Here is a 12,737-nt window from a genome sequence, read left to right as displayed (position 1 = left end):
AAGTCCCTCCTAAGTGCAAGCAGCCTATCACTGCAGGCAGGCCATTCTCTCTAACTTCCACCCTCCTATCCATCCAGCTCTTGGGTGTTATATGCCGTTGAACTGCTACGTGTGCCCCACGGGGTGAAACCTGTAGATTTATTTCTCCCAGAGCCTCTGAAATACCCTGACTCACTCTGCTTTTATTCCAGGGAATAAAATGTCCCATGCAGCCCCTTCATCTGTGTGGTTAGTGTTCTCGTCCCATATTACAAATCAGGAAGCAGGCTTGGTGCAGTGCAGTGACTTCTCCAGGGCCCAGTCCAGGTCATCAGGGGGCAGCCTCGCAGCAGGCTCCTAATGGCCATGGCCTCAGCCTGCTGTCCAGCCCAGACACCAAACCCAGAGGGTGAAGGTCATGAGGAGAAGTTGGCCCTTCGTAAAGAGAAGTTGTTGGTGTGTATTTGATAACCCCAGGAAGCCACAGAATCATAATGCCAGCACTTCAGGAGACCCCAACAAAAAACTGTTTTTAAAACTGTGCTTCTTGGGGTTCTCATCCCAGAAGACGAGCCTTGTTGAGTGTGTAGGGGGAGTATTCACAGAGCAGATGGGGCTCCGGATCCCGCCCCTGCCCCTGCCCCCTTGACCCAGAGCAGCCACGAGTTTCTGTTTTATCTGATGGGCATCTGCATATAAGCCCTGGGCTGACAAGCTTTGAAAACCGTTGCTCTCCTCCAAATGTTTCTCTGCAGAGGGTGCCCAGGTCCACACAGGCAACCGGTATCCATCGTCAGGATGCCGGTCCCCGCAAGGAAGCGGGGAAAGAGGTGGCTGAAGCGGGATTTGGGAACTGAACTGTCTCTGGCTTGCTTCCTCTCTTTGGGGTTGGCCTCCCAGGCTGGAAGAGAGAACATGCACATTCATTTCTGGAGGGACCGTGAGCACAGTGATGGCTCCCGGGCTGCGGGGTAGGGCGTGGAGAGGTCCTCTCACAGCTCAATGAGATAAAGGAGAGGTGAGCACACAGCTGGGAATCTGTTGCTGGCTGTGCTCTCCGATACCAGAGCCTTTATTATGTTGGTAACATTGGCTATTTATATATGAGGCCTCCTGTGTGCTCTGGTTTTCTTCCAATGACCCAGAACAATAGTCAGTCTTTACAAGATCCCGCAGGACCACACAATTCTTTCACATTATAATTCTGCCTCATATAAGTGTAGCCCCTCTTTCCAGGCACCTTCTCCAACAGAAGATTGTATAAGTCAGACCTAGGAGCAAAACACAACTTTCATGACTCCTGAATCTGGTGTGGTAATACCATATGGCCCATTCTCTTTGCTGAAATTCTCAGGCTTGAAAAATAGTGTTCCTGTCCTTGACAAATCGTAAAGGAGGCTCAGTAAGAGAAAGTAGGAAGGACCCTAGTTTTCAAAATAAAAGGTTCAGGAAGCATCAAGAAGAAGAGCCCTGACTCTGAATCGGAGAAATTCCCTGCACAGGTTTCGAGGTCTAAAAGTGTGAATTTCGTGCCTCTTCCCATATGAAAGAGAAAGAAAATTCATAACCAGCATCCTCTGAGCCCCGGCCACAGCAGCACTTACCTCCTCGCCATTCTGGCCCAGCTCTACCTTGGGGGGGAACAGGGGGAGGGAGCAGGGCGGTTTCCTTCTTGTTGGTTTACTGGCTGGTGTCTAGAGGGAGGGTGACAGACGGACACACAGAGAGAAAAAGAGAGAGAGTGCTAATCAGGCAACAGGGAGGAAGAGGAAGGAAGTGGAAACTGGTTTTAGGAATGTTTAGGGATGTCTGCAGGAGAAAAGAATGGAGGGAGGGATTGCGTGTCTTTGAGACTGCCCATTAACTATATAAATTAACTCTATTTAGCTGTCTGCCCAATTTGATTTTCAGTCTCTTCTCTCCTAGTCCTTTCCTGCTGGAGCATCCTCCTTTACTTGAGACTCCTTGGCTTAACACAACCTCTCAAAATGACACGCGCATCCTTCCGCGCACTGCCAGCACCTTAGATCAACACCACTTTCTTCACCCTTTATGACATTTCTATAAAGGCCAGAAACTGTGGACCAATTTTTCAGATGGGAAAACAAAAGCACAAAATAACAGACCTAAAAAAGCATGACAACTTCGCTGTCGTTTGCCCCAAGAGGCCATGATAAATCTCCCCAACCTCGGGGTGCCCTTCCCTCATTTCACTTCTCATGAGCTGCTCAGACTGTATGACTCAAGGAAACCTGGCCCAAATCTCTCCAGCCTCACAACACCCCTTTTCACACTGTCCTCTCCAGCAGGATTCTTCCAGAATCCACTGGTCACTGGATCCCTGTCCTTTCTGACCCCTGGCTTCTTATCTGAATGTGCTTCCCTTTAAGTCCTCTCTTCCTTCTCAGCTCTCAGTTTGGGATCTGCCCTGCCCTGCCCTGCCCTGCCCTGCCCTGCCCTGCCTTGTTCTGGATTCCTAGGCGCCGGGGCAGGACCCCAGCGTGGGGACTTCTTTCTTCTGAACCAGAGCAGGCCTGGCACGGCTGTGCAACATCTGCGTCTCCATCAGGGGATGCTGGAGATGGAAACGAATCCCGACCCCGCCTCTGAGGGGCAGCCTTTCAGCTCTCCGCCCGCATCTCCTCCTTCCTCCCAGGAGGGTAAGCCCCGCTCTGTGGGGAAAGATCCTGCACAGCCCAGCAGCAGCAGCGAGGCGACATTCCTTACATTCAGAGGGACCCCTCTCTGGCTTTTCTTCCTAATTTGGTATTTACCAAGCCTCCTCCCTCCCTCCCTCTCCTCTGGGCCGGACCCAGACTTCCCCATCCTCCAGCCCCCTCCCAGAAGAGGGGCTCCGAAGCGCCAGACCCACCTCCTTTGCAGCCGCCGCCTGCTCCCTAAACCGCCCAGCCAGCTGGGCCACCGAGGGGGGCGCTGAGTTGTCCACACTGGCATTGGTCTCCGCTGGTCTTTCCTGGCAAACCAAAAGGAAGCAAACGTTAACCAGCAAGTGTGCGCTTGGCTCCTCTCAGTGTCTACCAGGTGCCAGGCAAGACACTCGTCTTGTGGCCACAAGCAGGGATGCTGTGACAAGGAGGTATTTTAACCGCATTTTGCAATTGGTTCCTGCATCCAAAGATTTAAAAAAACCATTCAGTCAACCACATTTAGGGACCATTTACAATGCGCTCAGCCCTGCATGTGGCCCTGGGGATCTGGAGAGGAAGAAGAGATGGTCCTGCCCTGCAGGGTGCCCAGGGCTGTGGGAGGCAGTGCAAGCCGCGGCTTCCCCCTCCGTGTAGACCGGGCCTGCAAAGGGCTCGGTCAGCGACAGCATCGAGTCTCCTTGCCTTGGCCAGACGAGGCTTTGAACACCAGGCTGGTGAAATGCACTGGAGAGAGGGGCCTTTAATTGTATGAAATGGGTGAGCAAACGCCCTAAATGGAGCTTTTAATGTGTATATACGTGTCTTGTCCTCCCCACCTAACTGAGGCCCTGGGCACAGCCATGCTCAACACATTTGTTGAATCAATAAACGAATGTGAGGCAGGCAGTGGTGGCGGCAGAGCGGACGCGGGGAGTCAGCCTGGGGGCTCCTCTCCTGCTGGCTCCGGGCCTTGCGCACCGACCCCACCTTCCACGCCTTCACAGGGACAACAGTGGCACATCCCTCACAAGGTGGCTCCGTGGATTCAGTGACTAAAGTGCGGGCCAGGCCTGGCCCAGGATAAGCGCTCAGGTGGGGTGTTATTACCACAGGCGATGGGCCCTCCTGGAGCCCCCGGTGCCGCGGTTGGGCATCTGTGCACCGCGTGGCTGTCCTTCAGTGTCCTCACTGAGCGACACTCACCCTTCTGCTCTTCTGTCCCTTTTTGCTGAAGGGATTTCCTGGATGCTAGTTTTCTCCAAGCTGGTTTCAAGCACATCCGAGCCCCCACTCTGCCACCACGGCAGGTCACCCGTTTACTGTGGCTCCCCCTGCCCCAGGGCACCACCATGCTCCCTGAAGAGACCAAGACGCGCCCTGGACGCGGTTCACTCCATGTGCCGTTTGTCACCGAGACACAGAGGGCGAGTCAGCGAGTGTTGGAAATGGCCACCTCGCTTCTGCCTTGTTACACACAGCCTACAGAACCACCTGGATTTAATAGTGTTTCTTAAATGTCCAGACCCAGAGACGTTAGGCTTTTGTTTTTTGTGACCACGATGACAACAGTTCTTACACAGACGGCAAACTCCCTCTCTGCTTGCCCTCCTCACATCCAGCCTGACACTGGGAGCACCTGGGCAGCCGTTTGCCTGAGAAAGTCTCTCTCTGTCTTTCCGTGGGGCTCACGGCCTCAGAGACGAGGCATGCTCCTCTCCAGCTGCCGTGTGTGCCCCCGGATACTGCACGTGCACACACACAGAGACACACACACAGACATGCACACACACACAAACATGCACGCGCACACAAATGCACACACACAGAGACATGCGCACGCCCACACACACAGACATGCACACATATTTCCTAGGGCCTCCTTTTTGTGCTAAAAGTGTCTCCAAGCTTTCTTATTTGGGTGGTCCCCCCAGAGTAAATGTCATGCTCATGCTATGATGCTGCCCCCTTGACAGACGGGAGGGGCAGACCCCTGGCCCACTAGCTGCCGGCAGGGAAGTTAAGTAAATGGAGGCAGAGCTTTGGGAAGAAGGCTCTGTTAGAGACAGGAGCGCCTGCTGCGGCCCTGGACCTTCCGCCCTGTCAACAGGCTGTCCTGGAGGAGCTGCTTCCTGCACGATTTGAGTTCATCCCCATCCCAGCCTAAACGCCAAATGCTGACTTCACACGGAGATGTAAAAGGATTCACCTCTCAGCGATGCCAGAGTCCCCACAGCGCTGGGGGAAGCAGGGGAGTCCGATCCCCTCATTAGTGCCCGCTGGGCAGAGCTCCGACTCGCACCTGTCCGACCACACTTGTGGCGTCAGGAGGGGCCAACATCTTGTCCGCTGGGAACAACGGAGGGGCTCAGGGACAGTGTGATTAATTGAGCTGCTCTTGGCAAAGATGCTGGGCCCATCGGTCTGTCCATCTGTCTCACTTCCTGCCCACATAACAGATCAGTCTCTCTGTCTGCTGCTGTTTACTGCTGGGTCCTGCTGACAGCGCACTTTACCTCCGCTCCAAAGGCGCCAATCACTGGCGGTGCAGGAAGATACATTCCAGATAAAAATAGAGCTGTGCAGGAGTCAAAAACTCTCCCTGACTTCCCCGTCTCGAAACTGGGCTTGGCAAGGGGCTCAGAAGCAAGAGAAGTACGAGGCTTCTGGAAGCATTTAGGGCTTAAAAACTGGGTTGAAAGAAAAACTATAATACGTCTGAATTTGTTTTCCTGGAGCCCAGTGAATGGGTTTTCTTTAGAACATCTAAGCTTCCCCAGCTTGTGGAAGCCTGGAAAATCCATTCACCGCCAGCCCCTCTCCAGATGCTTCTCATTCTGTGTTGTGGAAGACTAACTGATTATTGCCTTCTCCCAGCTGGGCACACTAAAGCCCAGAGAGGGCAAGTAACTTAGTCAGAGTCACATAGGAGAAGTCAAACAGAATAATCCGTGAAACACTTAACTCCAATGCCTGGTAATCCAGCAACGGACATCAGTCAGGTAGCATAATTTGTGAAGGTACTTTGAAAACCGTCAAGTGCCATAAAAACAGTGAAATTATCATTAGCTACTGGGCTGCACGGGTGAAAGGGAAGAAGCATGGCCTTAAGGATGGACGGGAGCCAGTGGCCCTGCCTGTTGGAGGCTCTGCCTGGATTTCTGCCTTGCATTTCTGGCAGGTACAACTACCAACGTCCTCCAGGGGTCCAACAGCACCACCTCAGCCCCAGGCAGGTGAGCGACTTCTGCAGTAGCTCTCTCGGTCCTGAGGATGGTTTAGTAAGGGTATGCTCTCACCTTGACTGTTCTTAGTTCTGAGAAGGACTTCAGGTCCCTACTAGTCCCGGTAGGGATCCTGGGACCCCTTAGCCTCCCTGGGACTAAGCGTTGTTTCTCTGTTCCAGGGATCAGAAAGTATTTAACACAGAGTCTGGAACCCAGAAAGTCCTCAGCGAAAGCACATTCTTCCCCCTCCCCCATCCAACCCAGCCTGTGGTGTCAGGGCCTGGGAATCTGCTCCTGAAGTCACCGACACTCTCAACCCAGCCCTTGGGACATGCCTCCCCATTCTGGGTCTTGATCACTGTTGACCTCAGCTTGTCCTTTCTTCTTGGGCCACGTCTTAAATCTGTTTTCTGAGCTCCTCTCCCTTTGTGTCCTCCTGTAGCTGACACCCATCTTTATGGACTGAGGCCTCCACTCCATCTTCCTGGGCCCTGATCTGCTGACCAAGGCCTTCCTGCCCCGTTCCAGCCTGGCCCTGCCAGCCAGCGTGGAAACCACTCCATGGTTCCTGTCTGGCTTTGCCCAGGCCAGGAGAAAATCACCCTTCGTGTTTACTTTCCATTTCTATGGGACTTTCTTCTGAGAACTGAGGAGCCCCTGTGTCTGGACAGCATGGAACTTCCCCCACACTGTTGCCATGTTGAGTAAATACAATTTGGATGCTGCGGACCATCCACACAGTGGAACCTTTGTGTACAGGCCCGAATCGGGCTCTACCTACCTCCCTGGCTCGGCCCCTGTTAACCGTCTCTGGGCCCGGGTTTAGGAAACGAGGCCTCCCCATCCACGCTTGGGAGGAGAAGCAATGAGACGGCTCTGCCTGGGGCTGAGGAAGCCCTGCTCTTGGCTAAAAGGAAGGTTCTCTTGCTCCCCAGAAACACGCCAGACAACCCAGAGGCTCGAAAGTACACAGCATGCTTGCTTCTTTGCTCTTCTAGAACCGCGATGGCTCTTAAGACAGTCACGAAGGTACTCACCCCCTCCCCATAGGACTGTACTTCCACCATCATTTGAAAAGGATCAACAGACAGTCCCTTTGGGATGCTGCAATGATTCCAGAGTCTTCTTTACTCTCTTACCTTACCCCTAACTCTTCCAGTCACCCCAGCGTTTAGCCATTGCCATCCTAAAGGAAGGAGAGGGTACTGCACTGGGAACCAGGGCCTGTCGGACCTGCCTGCCGCCTCAGAGCAGCTGCTGTGTGGGAGGCACCATCCTGACAGCACTTGACATCTTTTCTACCCTTCTCACAACACCTCTTCTAGGACAGAAAACGGCCCGGAGTGGCCAATTTGCTATACAAGTTAGTAAGTGTGGCACCAGAATTACTGAATCCCAGAGCTCTAGCTCTTTCCACACCCACACGCCACACTGACTCTAGCCCTTTGCTGAGAGTTACCTTTTACTCAGTCTCTCATCAATAAACACTTACTGTTCTGGCCCTGGGGCGTCACAGCGAACAAAAGAGCGTCCTTGCACTTAGGAGTTGCAGTGAGGGTAGCAAACAATAAGCAGATACACAAACAAATAACTTGTTAAATACCATGAAAAAGATAAAATAAGGCACTTTATCTACGGAGTGTGGGAGGGCCTCTCAGAGGAGGGGTCATCTGAGTTGACTCCAAGCTGGAGAAAAGAAGGGAAGAAAACTGTTCTGAGCAGAAAGCACAGACAGGAACAGAGGCTGAGGGGCGCAGAAAAAAGAGAAGTGTGGCGGGGACCTGTTGACGCAAGAGAGGGAAGGGGACACAGAGAAGGGGAGGGAAAGCACGAGACGCAGCCTGGGGCCCAGCGCATGGGGCCTTGCGGACTGTGGCAAGAAGTTCATATGTTATTGGGAGTGAATGGGATGTCCTCCGGAGGGTTTCAAAAAGGGATGTGACCTGAGTTACACATGAAGAGGCTGCCTGTGGAGGATGGACAAGAGTGAAGGCAGAGAGACCAGGAAGAAGGTTCTGGCAGTAGCGCAGCCGAGAGGCGATGGTGGATGGACCATGCTTGTGGCAGCAGATAGTGAGAAGGGGGAGGACCTGGAGGGAGCACAGCTAGGAATTACTGATGCATTGGGTGTGGGGAGCAAGGGAAGGAGGACAATCGAGAATGACTCCTGGATGTTTGACTTGGACAACGGGAGGCACGGGGTATTTCTTCCCAGGTTGGGGAAGGCCTGTTGGGGAGCGAGATGTGAGTGGGTGTAGGTGGGGGATGAATAGTTCTTTCTTGGTCACGAAAGTATGAAATGGTCTATTAGACATCCAAGTGGAGATGCAGTAGAGCGAGTTGAATACACACCCAAGACTGGAGGTCAGAGTGGGTGTCCAGGGTGGAAACAAAACTTTGACAATCACTAGTTAGAGATGGTATTTGAAGTCACAGGACTGGATAAAATTACAGGAAATACAGAATAGAGAAGAGAAGAGGTCCAAAGACCAAGCTCTGGGCTGTCTCCTTCTCAGCACCAGGCTGGCTCTCACTCACAAAGGTGAGGGGACTGCTCCTGCTACTCCAGTGGGAGCCTTGCAGATAGTTTGGTGCAGACTGAAGATGGAATGGGTTGGGGTCAGAAGATTTCTTTGGCTTAGGTGATAGAGGGTAAGCAATCCTGGAATGTCACTGGGAAGAAAAACATGGTGTCCTCCATCCATGCTGTTGGGTCACGTATTCATCATTTCTTGAGCACCTATGGACACTGTAGCATGCTCTGGGATAACAGTGGTGTCCCTCAGGAAGAGAGCAGCCTTTTTGGGGGGGAGGTGAGAATAGAGAGGAAGTGAAGAAGAACAACAATACCCAGATAAGGCAGAGGAACAGAAATGTGGGTGTGTGAACACTGGTCAAGTATTTCACATAAGACCAAAAAAGTCCCAAATACCCTCTACCTACCCACTTGTAGGCTTTAAGGATCTGAAAATGGCAATCCGTGGCCTCTGAGATTCTCTCCCAGGGGAAACCCAGGGAAGGTACTCTCCTCACACAAAGGACCCCCAGGCCCCTGAATTGGGAATGAGTCCCTCTTTGGGACCTCCAGGACTTCTCATTTCCTCCTTGGATGTGGGCTGCAGCCCAGGGGCCTGGCCAGGGTTTAGCAACCCTCAGTCAGCGGGACACAGTCCTGACTGCTTCAGTGCTTTCAGAATTGGTGTAGCCCACAGCCTCAGGTGCCTGGCGGGTCACCCAGGTGGGGTCGCCAGCTTTAGTGGTGGTGGCACAGGAGGAGTGTCCAGGTGGATTCCCAGGTAACAGCAGGGACAACAGAGAAATGGGAGGGAGATGTCCATTCCAAATGCCATCATATTGATAGGAACTGATGAATGCAATTTGGGAGATAATGTACATGAAATTTCTCTACAAAACCTGTTAACTATTGTACAAGCATAAGGAAAAAACCCATTTTGAGTGTGGCAGAGTTGGGGGATGCACAGGGACAATGTGATAGAAGTGGAAAGAACAACTAATTCAGAGTTAGACCTGGGTTTCGATCTTGGCTCTGACATACGTTGGGGGTGGACCTTTCTGAGCCGCAGTTTCCCTATCTGTAAATGAGATTATTAACACCCTTTGGCCTTTGCTCCAACCCAATATGCAACATGTACCTTGTTTTCCGGAGGCTGCACCATCCTTCCTTCTTGGCCACAGGAAGTGGCCAATATCCCCAGAGTCCCCACCAGATTCAGATTCAGCCCTGTCTGTCCCAAGAGGAGCTGCTGGTGTCACAGTGCTCCATGTGGGGCAGAGGGGCACAGGGTACAGGCTCCGGGCCGGACTGCCTGGGTTCAAATCCTGGCTCTGCATTTCCTAGTTCTGTGGCCTTGGACAAATTACCCAACTCTTTTTCTTCGGTTTCTATCTATATAATGGGGATGATGGTGGTACTATCTATGATATATGGTCACTGGAAGGATTTAATGAGTGCTGTGCATGTAAAATGCCTAGAAGAGGGCATGGCACGAAGTGTTTGAAAATTGTTAGTATTAATTATTACAGCTATAAACTATAATAGCTATAAATAGCTGTTATTAAATGTGGGCTATGGGGCTAGCACGTTCCCCGAATATGCCAAGGGATGTCCAGGGTCTCATCTAGTCTCCTCTACGCTTCTATTCTCTCTGGGTCCACAGAAATCCCAGGGGAGCCACAGCTGGCTAAGGTGTGTTCCCTGCTGTTTCCAGCCATTCTTAATTCAGGAGGGGGCCATCCTGACTCAGCCATTTTGGTGGGCTATTTTATTACCAAGGCAGACACTTAATAGACACTCTACCCCTGAGCGTTCAAACCATCCCTGAGAAACAGTAACTAGCGATTAAAACAACAAACAAAGCTAAGTTTCATTTCATAGCTTTTAGGGTCACGACACAGGTCGGAATACACACACAGCCCAGCTGTCCAAAGCTCTGTGTCAAAGCAAGACAGCTCAACTGAAATATCAAGTCCACGTCCATTCACTGAACGGATAAACAAACTGCGGGATATCCGTACGATGGATTATTATTTGGCCACAAAAAGGAATGAAGCACTGACACACGCTACAACACAGATGAACCTTGATGACATCATGCTAAGTGAAAGAAGCCAGTCACAAAAGACCACATATTACATGATTCCATTTATATGAACTCTCCAGAATAAGCTAATCTATAGAGACAGAAAGGGTATTAGTGGTTGCTTAGGCCAGGAGGGACGGGAAGACAAGAGATGCGGTGATAGCTGAAGCATAGAGGGTTTCTTCTTTTTTGAGGTGATGAAAATGTTATAAAATTGACAGTGGTGATGGTTGCACGTATCTGTGAATACACTAAAAACCAGTGAATGTTACACTTTAAATGGGTGAATTGTATGGAATGTAAATTATATCTCAGTAAAGCTGTTATTTAAAAAAGTGTCATCCTTACACCCAGTCTGAAGGGCCTGTTGGTCTGGGAGAGGGAGAGGCCAATGGAGAGAAACCAGCTCTGTCTCCATGTTCCTGACTTCCCTTCCCTCCTGTTCAGCGTCCTCTGCCCATAGGCTCAGCCTTTCCCTCGCTCCCAGCATGCCTTGCAGCTACAGACACATCTAAGGAGTGTCTTCCAACTTGCGGCTGGAAGGGGTGACTATGAAGTCAGGCACCTCACAGGTTTGTGAGAAGGACAGAGGAGTTTGACGTGAAGGACTTCACTGAGAGCCCCTCCAAGTCTGAGGGGTGGGCTGGGCTGCAGGAGCCACCGCACCAGGGCTACCTGGAGACCTGGGGTATGCTGCAGCCGCCTGGAGGCCACGCATGAATACTCTTCACTAGGAGCCTGTAGGGCCTGGGCCTTGCTTGCTCAGGAGAAACCCCCAGGCCCATTGCAACCATGTGTCCTTCTGGATCCCGGGATTTGTAACGATCTGGGCCTGGCCAGCCCGGATCCTCCCTTATCCCATGAGAAGAACATCACGTCTTACAGAGACACAGAGCCTCTCCATGTGAGCTACTGTTCCTGGGAACGCTGGTCGTACCAAGGACAGCCCTTGGCAAGCATGCAGCCTCTGCTCCTCTGCTTACTTAAGCAAGCTTCTCTTGTGGGGCGATTGTGGGTGCACACTTCCATCCAGCCGGCCGCCACTGGACACTCTCCCACAAGTAGGACCCAATAAACCTATATGTCCCGTTCGCAGTCTCTGGGTCGTTTCTTCAGTCTCTCGGCATAATATCCTGCCCCCTAGCCCAGCTGGGCCTGTGGCGAAACACAGCCATTTCTGCTTCCCAAGTGGGAGTCCAGAGACAGTGTGTATCCTGGGGTCTGGGACATTTGTCCTTCAGGCCACAGCAGAAAGCCAAGACATACCTTCTAAGATTAGAACAAGTTGCCCAAGGACCCGGGCCTGCCTCCCAGTCAGCTGCAGCCTCTCCTGTTACAGAGGCTCCGCTCCCCTCTGCTCCCCTCCACCTCCCTTGCAGTAGAGCTGGACTCTTAGCAGGGAGCCCCTCAGGATGCTCTGTGGGTTGGGTCACCATGGGCAAGACGCAGGGCTGGGTCCTTTGCTCCCTCTTTCTTTTTTCTTTTTTTTTTTTTTTTACCATATCACGGACTCATTTCTTCACTCATCCTTTCTTTCTTCCTGTATTCCAGGCCCTGCGCCAGGATATAGCAGGTCCTTTCACAATGGAAGCCACAGTCTAGTGAGGGAGACAGACATTCAACAACTATCACTACTTTTACTCCAGTTTATTGTTTCTTAGGGTGATAAATGCTGCAGGGGGCAAGGATTAGGAGAGCAAGTGACAGGGGATCTGACCCAAAGATGTGACATGTAAACTGAGATCTGAGAGGTGAGTAGAAGTGATCCAAGCAAAGCGTGTGTAGTGCGGAGGGGAGGGAGGCAGCCAAGAGCATTCTAAGTGGAGTTGACACAAAAGCCCAGAGCCAAGAGCAGGAGGTGTTTGAGCAAATGAAAGGAGGCCTGTGTGGCTGGCACTCAGAAGGTTTATCAGATACCCACAGTTCTGCAAGGGTGTCTCCTGTGTTATAAGCCTTGAGCACAGGGACCATGTGTCATTCATGTCCCCAGCCCCTAGCCTACTGCCTGGCCCATATTAAGTGCCCGATAAATGCTGGTAAATGAATGAATGAATAAATGAATGATGCCTCAGTAAACCAACACCACTGGGCTGAGATCGTGAGGGCCTGATAAATATAGATCAGGACCTTGAAGTGAAAATGGAAACAAAGTGTCAGCCAGCATTGGCTCTGGGCATACCAGGGTTGTATATTTTCATTAAGGTTCATTGACCCGTCCAAGGTCACTGGAATAGTAACTAGAGGACAAAGAATGAGACCTTCCCTGCCGAGTCCAATACTTAACA

At 51.7% G+C, this 12,737-nt stretch overlaps 1 protein-coding gene across 4 annotated transcripts in view; it reads right to left on the bottom strand.

The window, feature by feature from the left end:
* RCSD1 (RCSD domain containing 1) overlaps positions 1-12,737 on the bottom strand; it is a 68,259-nt gene that overhangs the window by 25,002 nt on the left and 30,520 nt on the right. For 2 of the 4 annotated variants that reach the window (XR_011438962.1, XM_023640488.2), the window contains exons 2-3: positions 2,852-2,953; positions 1,584-1,673 (exon numbers count right to left, since the gene is read on the bottom strand). Coding sequence is in view for 2 of the 4 variants with exons in the window: in XM_023640488.2 (XP_023496256.1) it covers positions 1,584-1,673; positions 2,852-2,953 (192 nt within the window). In the remaining 2 variants the exon portion in view is untranslated. The remainder of the gene's footprint in view (positions 1-1,583; positions 1,674-2,851; positions 2,954-12,737) is intronic. The other 2 variants (XR_011438961.1, XM_023640490.2) reach the window with 1 other exon arrangement.

This window comes from Equus caballus, chromosome 5, assembly GCF_041296265.1.
Source record: "Equus caballus isolate H_3958 breed thoroughbred chromosome 5, TB-T2T, whole genome shotgun sequence".
NCBI classification, from domain to species: Eukaryota; Metazoa; Chordata; class Mammalia; order Perissodactyla; family Equidae; genus Equus; species Equus caballus.
The sequence above is the reverse complement of the archived record's forward strand: the minus strand, read 5'-3'. Positions and strand labels throughout refer to the sequence as shown.